The sequence below is a fragment of the Ambystoma mexicanum genome, chromosome 5q, assembly GCF_040938575.1.
Source record: "Ambystoma mexicanum isolate Mex_15411 chromosome 5q, UKY_AmexF1_1, whole genome shotgun sequence".
In the NCBI taxonomy this organism is placed as follows: Eukaryota; Metazoa; Chordata; class Amphibia; order Caudata; family Ambystomatidae; genus Ambystoma; species Ambystoma mexicanum.
In genome coordinates this window covers 594996898-595013165 of record NC_090933.1, presented here as the reverse complement: position 1 = coordinate 595013165, position 16268 = coordinate 594996898, and the positions used below count along the sequence as shown (strand labels likewise).

At 47.8% G+C, this 16268-nt stretch overlaps 1 protein-coding gene across 1 annotated transcript in view; it reads left to right on the top strand.

Annotated features, from left to right (window-relative positions):
* Nucleotides 1-16268, top strand: part of LOC138497532 (kinesin-like protein KIF20A) — a 1316984-nt gene that overhangs the window by 1221060 nt on the left and 79656 nt on the right. The window contains exon 17 of the mRNA XM_069621067.1: nucleotides 4775-4842. Coding sequence (XP_069477168.1) covers nucleotides 4775-4842 — 68 coding nt within the window. The remainder of the gene's footprint in view (nucleotides 1-4774; nucleotides 4843-16268) is intronic.

Here is a 16268-nt window from a genome sequence, read left to right as displayed (position 1 = left end):
TTCCACCATCCTGTCCTCTGAAGCTTCAAAAATCCTCCCCGGAGCTCCTGGAAGAGATCCAAAAACTCCTTTCTTTGGGAGCGATAGTTGATTCCTTAAGAGGAAGTAGGTCAGGGATTTTCCCCTGTTACTTTCTGATCCCAAAGAGATCAGGCGGAATCTGTGCAATTCTGGATCTTTCAGACCTCAACCAATTTCTGTCAATCGAAACCTTCCACTGGTGACCATTCCTCAGATCCTGGCTTCTCTTCATCCAAACAATTTGATGGCATCTGTAGATCTGCAGGATGCTTAGTATCACATCCCTATCTACAAACATTCAGTTCCTGAGGTTCACCATCGGAAGGTCTCATTACCAGCTCATATGTCTTCCCTTTGGGCTAAATTTGGCCCCCACAGTTTTTACAAATGTTATGGGGTCAGTGGCAGCCTACCTTCGGTTAAAGGCAGAACATCTATACCCAGACCTAGACGACTGGCTTCTCAAGGCCCAGTCTCCAGAGGAATTGCTTCACAATATGCAATTAGCATGCCACACTCTTTTCAACCTGGGGTTTTCCATACATGTGACAAAATCCCAGCTCAATCCTTCACAAAGGATCCAATTCCTAGGAGCACTTATAGATACTACTCTACAAAGAGCATTCCCACCCCATGAAAGAAACAAATAAACCATTGTTAAGTTCAATACACACCATATTCTGACAGCTTGGTGGTTGCAAATGCTCTTGAGCAGTATGGCCTCTTGCATAAGCCTAGTTCCTTTTGCAAGGCTCCATATGAGAACGGTTCAGTGGCATCATCCTCACAACTGGAACCAGCTGTTGCATTCCCGGAAATGAAAATTCAAATTCCAAAACTAGTTCAGCACTCACTACTCTGGTGGAACTCCCCAGAGAACCTGGTACTCGGGTTTCCTTTTCAGCCGCCTCCTCACCAAATAGTTATAACAGACTTTTTGGAGTATGGCTGGGGAGCCCATTGTGTAAGTCTAACAGCTCATGGTCTTTGGTCCTCCCAGGAGAAGGACCACCACATAAATGTCCTGGAACTAAGAGCCTTATTTCTCTCTCCAAAATGTTTTCCCTCACTTCAAGGAAAAGTGGTCAAAATTCTAACGGCCAATACTAATGCAACGTTTTATATCAACAAGCAGGGGGAGTACTTGTTCCCTATTTTCTTGTTGCCATCCCATCTGGAGGGGAAGAACGTCCTAGCAGACAAACTAAGCAGGTTACAATCTGCACCACACGAGTGGGAGCTGAAACTGTCTGTAGCAAAGAAGTGGGGCCATCCATCAGTAAACCTCTTTGTCAACCAGCACAACTCTCTGTCCTCAGTTTGCCTCAAGGCAAGGTCAGGGTCTTCACTCCGTGGGAGATGCTCTATATCTGGATTGGTCAAACCTAACACTTTATGCGTTTCCACTTCTCCCATTGATTCACAAAATATCACAGAATCTGACAGTGAGTCTAATAGCCCCGTTCTGGCCTCGCTAGATTTGGTTTCCAGACCTTCTGGAGTTTGCGGGGACTTCCAAATTAGATCTCCCATCATCGATATATAGCCGGTAAGATAGCTCAGCGGGTTGAGCACTCACTGCTGCGATATGAGCGTGATCTGCAGGTCGCAGGTTCCAATCCCGGCAAGGCCAACTCAGCCTTTCATCCTTCTGAGGTCGATAAATGAGTACCAATTTCGGTTGGGTGATATTTTATGTAAATATGTGCTCTGCAAAACGCTTTGGATTAAGGCGCTATATAAATAACACATTATCATTATCGATAGATCTTTTGACTCAACAGAAATGGTAGGTCCTTCACCCCTCCCCTCAATTGCTGAACTTGGAGGCTTAGTTCCTGAAAAACCAGCCTTTTCCCACTTGCATGTGTCTGAGCAAAATATAACCATCATGTTGGCTTCTAGAAAAGCTTCTACTAAGAAACAATATCATAGCAAATGTTTACGGTTCTATCACTGGTATATATTAATAATCAAGGGGTTACCTGTTTTTAATCCCTGGTTCCTCAGGTATATAAAGCAGAAAATATTTAACAGTGTGAACCAGTGGATGGCAGATGACAAGATGTTCTCATTCAACTTATTCTAAAAAAACAATTTTATTCATTATAATACAAAAATATATGTATATAAAAATGTGTGCATCATTACAAATCTCTTAATTGACACATCATAAATACAATTTCTGCTCACACGATCAGTTTTCTCCGTCATTCATCCATACCCATTCTTTCAACAGTAGCCATGGCTCTCTACATTTGTGTGTAACAGAATCTAATTGTTACAACATATTCCATACATTTAGTTTTGCAAAGTATTTAGACCCTATCATGGATACAAGTGTCAATAACTGTTCATTGTGATTTTGAGCAGTCCTTGTCGACACGTGTTTCGGTCATATACTTGAGCACTTGTTTTTCCGACCTTCCTCAGGACTTTAGGCAAAGTGCTTGTTGTATCTTGCCTTATATGGACTGGGGTGAGCCGCACCACCTACACAAAAACATACAATAAAATTCTATAGAACCTGTCAATTTGCCTTGTCATCCTCATTTCTTTACAGAGATACTATAACTCTGTGGATAGCAACTCTACACATAGTTGCAAACATCTTCACTCACCTCTGCGTATAGACTCTGGAGATGCAAGAGAAAGTGAAACTGAATCAATCCTTCACTAGGTCCTAGTAGTGATGTCTTCACACTGGCCCTATTAAATGAAAACCAACGGAAAAACCGTTATAATTACACATAACCACACTGGTGAGTTCATTCAGTGTTCATCATTTCATAATTCATAGCCCGTATAATTATTTTGATATATGAAATTACAAGAATACCTTCGGAATTGTAACTGTAGGTAGATCACTTTATTGCTCGTGGTTATCTATGAGACGCAGTACTCCCGATATTAACGTAACGGGTATGTTTTCTCTCCTTGTCCTCCTTGAAAAAACTGAGAAATAGTTATCTGTTGTTCAATCAACATATACGTGTGTCACAATGGGCACTGAATTCCATCAATTATATAAGTACTCACAAACTATGTGAAAAATTGGTCTCCCCTGCACTTGCCCCCACGGGGCAAATAATCAGTGACTCCAACGTAAGCATGCTCAAATCTGCTGCTTCTAAATCTACCTGCTTCTACTCTCTGTCCTTTGCAACATATCCAGAACAGGACTGCGAGACTTGTCCTTGGCCTCAAGCCCTGGGATCTTATCTCTCCAGCCTTGAAATCTTTCCACTGACTCCCAGTGGCTGCAAGGATTTCCATTCTGGGGCCTGGGTCCAATATACCTTCAGCTGTCCCTTTGTTAATAGCTTTCCTCTTGAGCTCTTCTCTCCTCTATCTCTAACTCCCTCCGGGTCAGTTGTTTTTCAAAGAAACGAGCTGGGGTTAGATCTTTGTCTTCGGCTGGGTCCTCCCTCTGGAACAGCCTCCCTGACACTCAAACTTGAGAAAAACCATCTCCGGTTCCGGAAGCGCCTCAAGACCTTTCTCTTTGCTTCTGCCTTCGCCCCTTCTCTCCCCTGTTGATCTCTCTCGGCATCGTGCACCTGGCCTACCTTCTGATTTCCAGGCCCAGGTACCTGCTCACTTTGCCACCCACCAGCACTGCCTCCTGGCAATACCTTTCTCTTGGGCCTGTATCTGTAAACATACAGTCCCCCACCTACTTTCTCCCTTCTGTATTTACCAGTCTCACCCTGTCTGTTGTCTTAAACCTATCACTTGTCGGCTGCTGGCTGCACTTCCACTGTTTGTTGTTTCTTATTATTTATTAATTATTTATTCTGTTTTCCTTTGCTTTGCACTTTCCACTGCGCCTCATTCCATGCACTTGTAACGTTTTCCCTTTCCCATGCACTCGTGTTCTCAATGTCACTGGGCCTAGTAAGATCGTTGTTTATGTTCCCCTCCCTTGCCTTGTCGCGCTCTGAAACAAGTGTACGAGCGCGATATAAATAAAAAATCAATTCAATTTCATTGCCATCTGGGACTCTAATATGTTTACATGTTTCATGTTGCAACTTATATACAGAACTTCAACATGGATTAACATTTGGTTGTTTTTTCAAGATGGATGTAATAAGGTATTAATGATTGTAGATTGATTGAGTAGTTATTCCCAACACTGCTTGCTGTATTAAAATCCATATCAATGGTCAGGCAATGCAAGTGAATGGCTACAACTAGTATCTGCCAGCTGAGCGTATGGGACATGCAGGCAGAGTCAAATGCGAGAGCTACATATCCTCATCTACATCGGTGTCCATGCTGATGATGCTCATCCATTGGTAAAGCATACGAGTCTTTGTACTGAAGTGTTGGCTCTACCTAATCTGTAAATATATCCAGTCCCATGGGGCTACTGCCGGTTCTGTCCCAGGGTGAAGTATCCTGCATTCCGTATTATCAGTCACCTATTAGCACCCCCTCTTATGTAAGGCACTGATCCAGGATTGCCCCGTTTACCGTTGACTCTATTTTAGTGTTTTTGGTCAAAGCACCTTATGCCTTCAATAGATAAATACACATTTCTTTTGTTTAGAAATGTTCTTCTGGTGAAACATTAGTGCAAGTCCAGCCCTCTACATATGCAGTGTTTGCTATTCAGGCCAATTGGAACAAAGGGAGCTCTTGTTGAAATGTTATGTCTGATATAAAAGACTTAAAGGTACTTCGTAGTTGTCATTTTCTTCCCTCCCCACAAGTACCAATTATTCTTTTTTAAAACGTTTTCTCACAGATCTCCGAAACAAAGAGATGTGTAGCGCCCTAGAGGATGTGAAGAAGCAGTGCGAAGGGAAAGAAGAGGTACATATAGAATGCTTTAATAAGCTATACATATTTTTACCCTGTTTGTTTTCTTAATTTCCTATCATTCAATACTGTTCAATTCAGATATGGATTTAAGCAAAATGTACTTGTGATGAGCTTTCGTATATTAATCTCATTCAGCCTAAGCACCTGCAATAGAGACGAATCATGCACTCCTTAAGGATGCAAGAAATAAACATGTTTGTAGAATGTACAAAAAATATTCCGCTGTGGGAGATTCTCACTATGAAGAGAATTACAGTATTGTTAACCATCTCACTTCCTAAACGTACGCTGGTGTGGGCTTCCTTCAGGTAATTTGCCAGAGATAGGGAAGCTGTGTTATATAGACCCCAAATTATGAAACGCCTGACCCTACAATAGAGGGACGCTAGAGGAGATGCCTTGGGGACCATTTAAGTATGGAAGACCAACTGTAAAATGTAATGGGGTGCTACTTTGGGGATACTGGATAGAACCCATACGCTGTATAATGCTCAAGTACTGATGTGTATTTTGTTTTCCCTTTCGGAAGGGACGGGGCGAAAATGTGTTCTTCACTTGCGTTCATATATTTGTCATCTCATGTATATCTGCGTGTTGAAAATAAAAATGAAATAAAGCTTGTAAAAAGAACTATTCTGCTGTACATCAAAACGGGGAAAAGGCAACTAGACCAACATAAAACAATTATTTAGATATTTTAAAAAAAGAATGTGTTGGAGGCCACCAGGGGCGCATGGATGAAAGCTAATCTTTCTATCTGCCCTGAGCCAGCAGGAAGTAAAGGGGCTTTGAGCCCCCACTTTAACCCACCAGAAAGCGATTTCTGTGGTGGTCTCGGCAAGAGAAGTGTCCAGGGAACACCCCCTCCAAGTTTGGAGCAGATCGAAATTGAAAAGGCTGAGTTAGCCGTGGGGAGAGCAGAGGTGGGAGAGACAAAGAACCCCGGCCCACAGGGGTGTTAAAGGACACGTGAGGCCCGGTGTTATGTGGACCCTGCCTGCTGGAGGCTCCAGGGGTTGCTTGGGGCCACGCTGCCCGCCCACTTTGGGGCTCTGGCCTGTAGGAGGTGGAGGCCCAGGGGATGACTTCTGTGATTGTCTCTACCCCCATCCAGGATCTCGAGTGCCAGTCCCGCCACAGAGGGAGAAGAGGCGGTGGAGTCTACCGCACTGCGCATGGGGATGGGCTGTAAGAAGCCTGGTAGGTGAGACAGGGGTTCGGCACTGACCAGTGTTGGGGAACCCCCCCAGACGATGTTGGCAAATAGGAAGGTGAGAGATCAAAATCAGGGCAGCCAGAGCCAACTGGGAAGAGGGGGAGACCCAACCTAAGGCATCGGTGCGGCAGCCTAGAGGGAGTAGAGCATGGACCCGCAAAGCTTTGGCCACTAGGACCCTCCCCCCCACCCCCCAGGCGATGAGCTGGAGAGTTTCCTTGCAGAGGTTCCAGTTTGAGCTCCAGACAGGGGTGAGGCTGGTGGACCTAGAGAGGAGGGAGGCAGAGACCATGCTCAAACTGGATGACCTACGGAATAGGGAACGCCATAACAACCTACGTCTCTTTGGCTTCCCAGGAAGAGGAGAAACGGAGGGCGACATCAAAAAGCCATACGCTTAACGCCATGGATGAACCTACCATTCATTGGGCTCATTGAGCGGGGGTGGTTCCAGAGGGCCCCGCTCGGTGCTGGCGCGCTTCCATTATTATGAAAAGAAGACCAAGATCCTGGAGCGGGCTAAGAAGGGGGACCCAGCTGACTATGGTGAAGCCCAGATCACCGTTTTCCAGGATCTTTCGGCTCTCACCCTCACAAGGAGAAGAAAGTGCGGCCCGCTCACCAAGTGGCTGATGGACAATGGGGTGCTATAGCAATGGGGGTACCTTTTTCCCTGAACATTGAATATGACGGCCAGAATTACTGGCTTGCATTGAATGGGGATATGAGTCAAGTATCTGAAGAAATCATGGGAGACTCATGGCTCCGGGCATCAGGCTTGGGAGAGACTATTGGCTCAGCCCGCAGGTGCCAGAAATAGACGGAAGATGGCAGCAGGGGTCCGCAAATACAAAAAGCAAAATACCCACTGAGAAGCCCTTCAGGTCCTTGACCTGGTAACATGAGGTGGGGGCTGTGTGATGGGGGGGGGAAGGCAGTTGAGTATCTCTGCCGAGAGCTGTGGTTGAAGGAAATGTTTTGAGGTTTCTTGAGAGGGTGCTTAAGAAGATTGAGGTATTTTTTAAGTGCGTCCTGTGTACTCGGGACCTTTTTGGTGATCTTATCCTGGAAGGGGGGTGGGTGTGGACGAATGTGCCCGAATTGGATGCCAGGGGAGGGGGGCATGAGGTGGGGATTGGGATGGTGCAGGCTAGTACAGAGGGGGAGGGTATGTTGGGTTATATGTTTAGTGTTCAGGGTAACAGCCCTTCACTGGGTTCAACGTGTTCAGTGGCACGGTTCAGCGTGTCTCAGGGAGGGATGGTCTCAGGGTGAGGTTTGGGAACGGTGTCATAACCTCAGGGGCTGGCCTGGTTATTGGCTCCCTTAATGTAAGAGGGCTTAATTCTCCTGCTAAAACATCAGTGACCATGTGGGAATTCTGAAGGACCAAGCTACATCTCTTGATGGTACAAGGAACGCACTGGCAGAGGGGTTGAGGGAACCACGCCTGGGGCCAGAGTGGGGTGGGGAGGGGAGGTTTTTCGTGGCCTCGAGCGAGGAGAAAAAGGGAGGAGTGGTGATTGTACTCTCGACCCGGCCGGGACTAGTGGTGGATGGGATACAGAGGGACCCAAGGGGTTGATTACTATTCATTAAATGATCCTGGCATGGCAAAAGGATGACTGTGTGTTTGCTTTATGCCCCTAATGTGGGACAGGTGGAATTTTGGGAGGGTGTTAAAAGCTAACAAACTCTTTGTGGAGGGCCAATCGGTGGTGGGGAAATTTAATATGGTCTCAGACCCGGTCAGGGATCGTAAGAGGATTGGTGATGAGAGGGGCGATAACCCGGGCAAAGCGACCTCCAGAAGGTTTAGGGACATCCAGGAGATGGACTTTACAGACTCCCTAGGGTGGGGAGGAGTGGGGGATAGTCCCTTTACCCTCTTCTCGGCGGTCCACAACTCCTTCTCTATGACCGATTTGATACAGGTAGATACTGAGGTGAAGGCCCAAGTTGGAGACTCTTGCGTCATACAAGTCTCATGGTCGGACCATGATATGGTCAAAGTGGTGATAGGGAATGACCTTAGTCAGAGGCCCTCGGGAGGGTGGCACTGCAATGACTTTTTACTAAAGAATAGGGATCTCTCCCAGACGACATTGTTGGAAATCACGGATTACTTTGCCTTTGCCTTTGACAATGAAGAGGTGTGTGCAAACTCTCTGGGAAGGCTTTAAGGCCACTTTGCGGGTACCTCATCAGGATAGGATACCAGAAAAAGAAAGAAAGCAGGGCACAAGAAGAGGAGCTAAGGGGGAATATCGGGGAACTGCAGCCGGGAGGTTTCGGGGGTGCCTACCTTACGCTGTGTAGGGTGGCTAAATTGAGGATTTATAGGGCGAAACTCAAGGCCATTCTAGTTTAGGACACAGAAAAGCAGCTACTATAGCTAAAGCAGAAAAGGGCATAGGTGGGCAAAATCATGGCTTGGTAGCTACTGGTGGATAGGAAAAGAATGGCGATAGGGATGATCAGGGAGAGGGGTACAGGGGAGGTGCATGATCCGGTCGGAACAAAAAATGTATTTGCCAATTTCTATGAAAATCTCTACTCATCTGAATTTCCTGGCAAGGAGGTACAGATAGCTGCATTCCTGAACCTCCTGTCCCTTCCGGGCATACTGAGGGGAGAGTCTGAATGGCTGGGGGGTGCCCATCTCTGAGGAGGAGATTGTGTGGACAATTAAGGGGATGAAACCAGGAACCGCGCCTGGAAGCGATGGCTTCTCTTCTGTTTTACAAGAGTTTCAGATCCAGGCTTGCCCCATACTTGGCCAGAGTGTTCAACAAGGTATTATCGGGGGGGGGGGGCACCCTACCAAGCTCAATGCTGGAGGCCACCATAGTCACAATACACAAAGAGGGAAGAGATGTGCCTCTTACCGCCCGATCTCACTGCTAAATAATGATGTTAAAGTCCTGAAAAAGATCTTGGGCTCCAGACTGGAAACCCTGCTACTGTCCCTGGTTCATGGGGGGGGGGGGGGGGGATCAGGTGAGCTTCATACGAGGCAAACGGGGTTCAGACAAAATCCGAAAGACCATCAACCAGATGAACCAGGTTCACACACAAGGGGGCGATGCCTGCCTGATCTCTATTGACAGGGAAAAGGCCTTTGACAAGGTGGATTGGCGCTTTATGAAGATGGTGCTGGGGAGGATGGGAGTATAGGGAGACAGTTATGAAGCAGGTACTAGAGGTGTGTGGTATAAACGCTCTAAGTAAAACATTAGGAGGGACCAAGGAAGGTTAAAAAAGCCAATATCAAATTTTAATAATAAACAGTCCGTCAAATTTAAAACATCAATTAAATAAATAGGTCAGAAATACAGACATTGTCAAATCCCATGTAGAAAGCAACAATAGGGAATACGTAGCAGGCTCTGAAGGCCAGTTGAAAGTAATGTTATAGCAAAAATACAACCACTGAGGGTACTTTTCAACCTAAATAGCAAGGTACCCATCCAAGTATGGATAAATATGTCATAAATTATTCTCTCTGTTTAAAGTTCAGAGATATGTCTCGACATGTTTCTGTTCCTTTAGAACAAAGTGTGGAACATTCATCAGGAGCGGGTAAATTACAGTATAGCCTATTTGACAATTGGGATGGGAAACAATACCACTACAGTATCCTAGCACCTTATAGAAGGAGACATCTTCTTGCCGCTAACTCCCCCACACTGGTGCGGAACGCTGTGATTTGCCCCTGATGACATTCCTATGGCCTTACCAAGGGCCGTGATTCTCACCACCCTATACCTACTAATGTTAGTAGAGAGCCCCCACAGGCACACTATAAGGTGCTAGGATACTGTAGTGGTATTGTTTATCATCCCAATTGTCAAATAGGCTATACTGTAATTTACTCCCTCCTGATGAATGTTCCACACTTTGTTCTAAAGGAACAGAAAAATGTCGAGACATATCTCTGAACTTTAAACAGAGAGTATAATTTATGACATATTTATCCATACTTGGATGGGTACCTTGCTATTTAGGTTGAAAAGTACCCTCAGTGGTCATATTTTTGCAATAACATTACTTTCAACTGGCCTTCAGAGCCTGTCATGTATTCCCTATTGTTGCTTTCTACATGGGATTTGACAATGTCTGTATTTCTGACCTATTTATTTAATTGATGTTTTAAATTTGACGGACTGTTTATTATTAAAATTTGATATTGGCTTTTTTAACCTTCCTTGGTCCCTCCTAATGTTTTACTTAGAGCGTTTATACCACACACCTCTAGTACCTACTTCATAACTTTGTCTCCCTATACTCCTATCACTATCCTCCCGGATATAGACAAAGTATACACTGCTAATTGTGATTAGACAGTAGTATACCGGATTTCCTCTCCTTGTAAGTAGCTGGGGAGGATGGGCCTGGGTCAAGTTTTTTTTAGATGGATAGACACCCTCTATGTGCGGCCCATGGCACGAGTACAGGTCAATAACATCCTGTCTGACTCCTTCCGTCTGACGCGTGGCACAAGACGGGTGCTCACTGTTACCACTGTTGTACGTTCTCTTTATGACGCCGCTTGCTATCGCAATCAGGGCAAACCAGGAGATCAAGGGTATATGGAGCAGTGAGGGGGAGTTTAAATGATCCCTCTTCACGGATGACATTCTGGGATATCTTACGGAGGTGGGCCCCTGTCCCCCTTAGTTCTTGGAGCAAATCGAGAGCTACGGACACCTTTCAGGCCTGAAAATAATTGTAGACAAATCCAGCTTTATGCCCATGGGCCCAAAAGGTTCTGGCCTGACCGCCCATTCTCGATACTTAAGGATGAGGGTCAAACATACTCAGACTAAGTATTTAGGGGTGATCTTGCCGAGGGATCTTACAGGACTAGGTAAGGTCAATTTTGACCCAATTCTGGTGAAGATTAAAGAGGACCTTAGAAGGTGGACGCCCCTAAACCTTCCTGGTACAGAAACATAACTTCCGTAAAAATGAACATCCTCCCCTGCTTGCTCCATCTGTTTTACGCCCTTCCAACAAGGCTCCCAGCGGCATTCTTCTGTGACTCTCGAATTGCGCAAAAGTGGAGGGCAGTGGGAGCCCCCATGAGACGAGAGTCGGAACAGAAACTGTGTGATTTCATGGTGATGGAGAAGTTGACTGCTATTAACAATCATTTGAGGTCCAACTTGGAGGAATGGGACCTGCTGACGGCTAGGATGGAGGGTGTCGGTGCGTAGCCAGTGGGGAGAGGGAGGGACACAGTCCATCATGGCCCACTGCCCGGATGAGGGAGCCAATACAAATCTGTGAAGTCAGACTACTGTTGTTGTTTTCGATTGATTCATGTCGACGCTGCCCGTACACGCTGATACTAGGAATGTGGGGAGAAGGGTGGGGGGTGGAGGGGAGAGACATCCTATTATGAAGTATTCAAAAATGAATTATTGGTGACTGTTAGGCCCGGATGGCCCTCGCAATAGGGCCAGGCACACCGAGGGTTTTGGAACACGTCTTCTTTATTCAGCATACAACTTCGAACTCCCTCCCCCCAGCGTCACGTGTCCGGACCACGTGACACAGTCCGGACCACGTGACACAGTCCATGTCTCTTAAAGAGACAAGCCCGGCGTAACATCACCCCCGGACAAATGTCCTTGCAACAACAACATTAACATTCTTCAACTAGGCGCGGCGGTTTCTTCACGACTCGATGGGGTCGACCATTAGTGGCTTCTCCCGAATCATCTTCTGGCTCTTGCGCTCTCTTCATTCCTGGGCGAGGTAAAAATCTCGGTGGCGACCACAGTGAATCTCTCGGGTCCACCGGCATCGGTTCCGGATCTGGGGGATCTCGCTCCTGCTGGCCCTGCACGGTGGTGAGCTTGAACTGCAAGCAATTCCGGGTTATTTCCCGCTCTTCATTTTCGGCTGTCACCATGGTTCCTTTTGTGGCCGTAACGAGGAGCGGCTGTGGGGAGAACCTTGGGTCAGTCTTTTTGACCATCGTCTGTTGGACCAGTACTTCGTCTCCAACCTGGATCTCTTTTGGGCGAGCACCTCTTTTCTCATCTGTTTGGATGCGGGCCCGTTCCTTCCGTTCCGCATCTCTCGCTAGGACTTCCAGATCTGCTTCCGGTTTGTTGGTGAGATGTCTTATGATACGAGTGCGAACTTGGTATTTCACCATCATCTCAGCCGGTGTCCTGTTCGTTGCCTCATGTGGCGTGTTTCGATAGTCCCAAAGCATCCTGCACAGGGCCTGGTGAGGGTCAACATTTTCTAGTCTGGCTCTTTGTAGGGTCTTCTTGATAGACGACATGAACCTCTCGGCCATCCTGTTGGCTTGTGGCCACCTTGGCGTTATTTTCTGGTGTTTGAATCCCAGATGCTTGGCGAAGGTTGCGAAGTCGTGGCCACAAAACAGCGGGCCGTTGTCCGACTTGATGACTTCTGGTATGCCCCACTCACTCACAACTTCGTCAAATACAGCTGCTATGTGGGCGAAGGCTGTTGACGGCGACTTCTTCACGATTGGGAAGCGAGAGTGCTCGTCAATGAACAAGAGCAGGTACTCCCCAGACTCGAGGGGCCCATAAAAATCTATTGCCACTCTTTCCCACGGGTGATCAGGGATCTGAAGTGACTGTAGCGGTGCGGGGGCTTCGGCCCTGGCTGTGCATTGACAATGCCATACAGTTTCGTACCCAACGGTCTACTAGCGCATCAAGGAATGGGAACCATACGTGGCACCGAAGTTGCCGTTTGGTGTTGTCCGCCCCGCGATGGCCTTCATGGGCCGTCTTTATAATGTCTGACCGCAGGGCTGCTGGGATTATTATTCTGCACCCTCGGAGGAGTATGGACTTGTCCTTGACGGCCAGCTCCGTATGAACTTTTGCCAACCTTTCCAGTTCATCTCGATTTGCAACTGGATGTTCCGTCAGAAACTTCCTGTATGTCTTCCATCTGTTGTGTTCTGTGAGGTTGATAGCCAGTGCTATGGACGGATCTGCAGCTGACGCCTCTGCGACAGTCTCCAGTGATATTGCAGGAGGGAGTGCGTTCGTGGTGACGTAACTGATGTATTCTACATCTCCCTTTCGCAGCGTGGCTTTTCCTGTGGGGTGTCTCGACAGGTAGTCCGCTGGGTTGTGTTCCCCCCACCCCGGACGATGTATTATCTGATAGTCATATTCTTGCAGGCGGATGCCCCAACGTTCAATTCTTGGCGGCATCTTGGTTCTTGGGTTGCCGAACAGTGAGAGCAGGGCTTGGTAGTCCGTTATTAGGGTACATTTTTTTCCTATGACAAAATTGTGAAAGTGCTCACATACCCAGACTGCTGCTAGACTTTCTTTCTCCGCCTGCGAGTACGCGGACTCAGGTTTTGAGAGAGCTCTGCTGGCATAGGCCACCACATGTCTCGGGTGGGTGTCTGTTCCATTTGTTTGGGCAAGGATGGCCCCCAGCCCGACTGGACTTGCATCGACCATGATTTCAGTGTGCCAGCTGGGGTCAAAGTAGGCAAGTTTTCTGGCTTCCGCTAGATATTGCTTGATGGAGTCGAATGCATCTTGGCATTCTGCCGTCCAGGCGAAAAGCATGTCTTTCTGAAGGAGTTTCCTGAGCGGTTCCGTGATTGTGGCATAATGTGGTATGTATCTCGCGCAGTATCCTGCCATCCCCAGGAACGATCGCACGTCTGCTATTTGCCTTGGTTCTTGTAGGCTGAAGATTGTCGCCACTTTGTCAGGATCTGGTGTCATTCCATCCGCGAAGAATATGTGGCCTAAGAACTTCAGCTTGGTCTTGCTGAATTGACACTTGTCGACATTGAGGGTGAGGCCAGCGTCTTGAATGGCTTTGCAGGTGGCGCGGAGAGCTACATCGTGTTCCTCCTTCGACTTCCCGAATACTAGGATGTCATCGCTGTAGTTAAGTGCCCCTTTGATTGGGCGAATGATTTGTCTGATGGTTTCATGAAAAATCTCTGCGGCAGACGAAATGCCAAAGTTGAGGCGCTTATAACGGAATAGTCCATCATGCATGGCGAAAGTGGTTATGCCTCTGGATGGAGTACCAACTGGTGGTAACCCTGATTAAGGTCCAGTTTTGAGAAGAGAGTGGACTTGTTTATCTGAACTATCATGTCCTCGATTCGGGGCCTGGGGTGTCGCTCACGCTGGATCACGGTGTTGGCGACACGCATGTCAACGCAGAGTCTGAGCTGTCCCCCCTCTTTTGGCACGATGACTAGTGGGGAGACCCACGGGGTCGGACCCATCGCTGGTTCGATTATGTCATTTTCTAGGTTGTCCGAGTTTAGCTGACACTGCAGCTTGGAGATGGAACCCAACTCTCCTCGGGTGCTGGGGACAGGGCGAACTGTGGGGTCAATATGTAGTTTAACTGAGGGTCCTTTCAATTTTCCTAGGCCTTTGCAGATGAGGGGGAATTCTTCCACGATGGTGTCTTTTGACATCATGTCCATCTCCCTGGGCTCCGCTTGGACGTTTGACACGCTCTCTTTCGCTACTTGGGTTGGTTCTGATGAATAGATCTTGTCACCGTCTCGGACGTGTATGTCTATGAGTCCCAGGGAGGAGGCCGTCCTGTAGCTGAGGAGGCACCTTCCTTTCGTTGGACTGCGAATTACGTGTATGCTTGTCGTTATGGCACGGTTGCCGTGGATGAGGTGACGGGCGAAGAAGCCAATTGATTGTAGTGGAGTGTCGGCGCCCCATTGGTATATTTTGGATTCAGACGGCACTAAGGCCGGTTTCTTGGGTATTTGGTGGAACTCCTTTTCACCCATTATGTTGACCGTAGCTCCTGAGTCAACCAGGAAACAGAATTGGTGGCCTCCTATTTCCATTGGTATCTTGGGTGCTTCACGTGCTTGTCCTTCGTCCATGATGAGGTTGACGTACTCATCTTGCCGATAGTGATCATATTGATAACCTTCCTCTTCGAGGTGCTGTTGGTCTGCCTCGTAGTGAGAGATGGAAGCTGGGGGCCCGTCGTATTCATCTCTTATGCGGGATATTTGTTCATATTCTTCGTTGCCTTGGGGATCTTCCGATGGGTAGACGTCTTCAACTACTCTGACGTACCTTCTCGGGTTTTGTTGAAAAGGGCGCAATGGGTAGCTTTGGCCTTGTGGATTCCTGTAGGGTATTTTGAACTGCGGGGCGACTGATGTTCTTTGGGTCGGGAACGGTTTGCCCTCTCTGCAAACCGATTGGAAATGTCCCTCTCTCCGGCAGTTGCCGCATTTCTGGGACAATGCGGGGCATGTCCCTGCATGGGGATACGGCATTCCACAGCGGTAACACTGGCGTTGTATTCTTGGAATCGTTGAGTAGTTGAGATTGGGTCCCCTCTCTGTTGTTCTGGCATTAGTGGCCTGCATTGCTGCGATCGTCTCGTTTTTATCATGTTTGGAGGAGGCGGTGCAAGTTATCTGCGTCACTTGTTTTTCGACTCTCTCCAGAATCCTTGCCATCTGGCTAACTTCATCAATCGTGACGGGTTGTTTTAAAAGTTGCTTCTTTAGTGTTTGGGATACACACCCTTCAATCACTCAACATTATGGCCTCATCTAGGGAGAAAGCGTGGAACTGGCAGTTTGCGCCTTTTATTCGTAGGCGGGTGATGAACTCGTCGACCGTTTCATCTGCCCCTGTGTGCACTGATTGAAAATGTATCTTTCGTAGTCCCTGTTGGGTTCAATCACCAACCGTCTGTTCAGAGCTGCGATAAGGGCTGGGAAGTCAGCTTGTTCTGCCGATGGAATGGTTTTCAATAGTATTTTAATGTCGTTCCCCGCAAGGTTCAGAAACATGCTGCGTAGTCTTGGGGATTTCTCTTCTCCCGCGGCGTCAATAAAGGTGTTGAAGTCTTCCAACCACTCGACCCACCTTGGGCCTTTTTCTGCCTGCGGCATCATGGAGAAGGGGGGGGGCATGCGCCATGCCGTGGTTGCTGTGCTCCCCGCTGGGGCGGGGGGGCAGGGCCTGCTGATCTTGGGGCGCGCTCATTGTGACGGTGAGCGGTGCGGTTCACCTGCGGGCGTCTGTCTCTGGGGGACCGTTGCCTTAGTGGCGGGCACTGTGGGCTGGCAGGCAGCGCAGCGTGTCACCCACCTTTCACCCTGGGTCCCGCTGGCAGTCTCCAGCGCCTGGATGGTGTGGCTGGCGGATGGTCATGCACCCCGAAA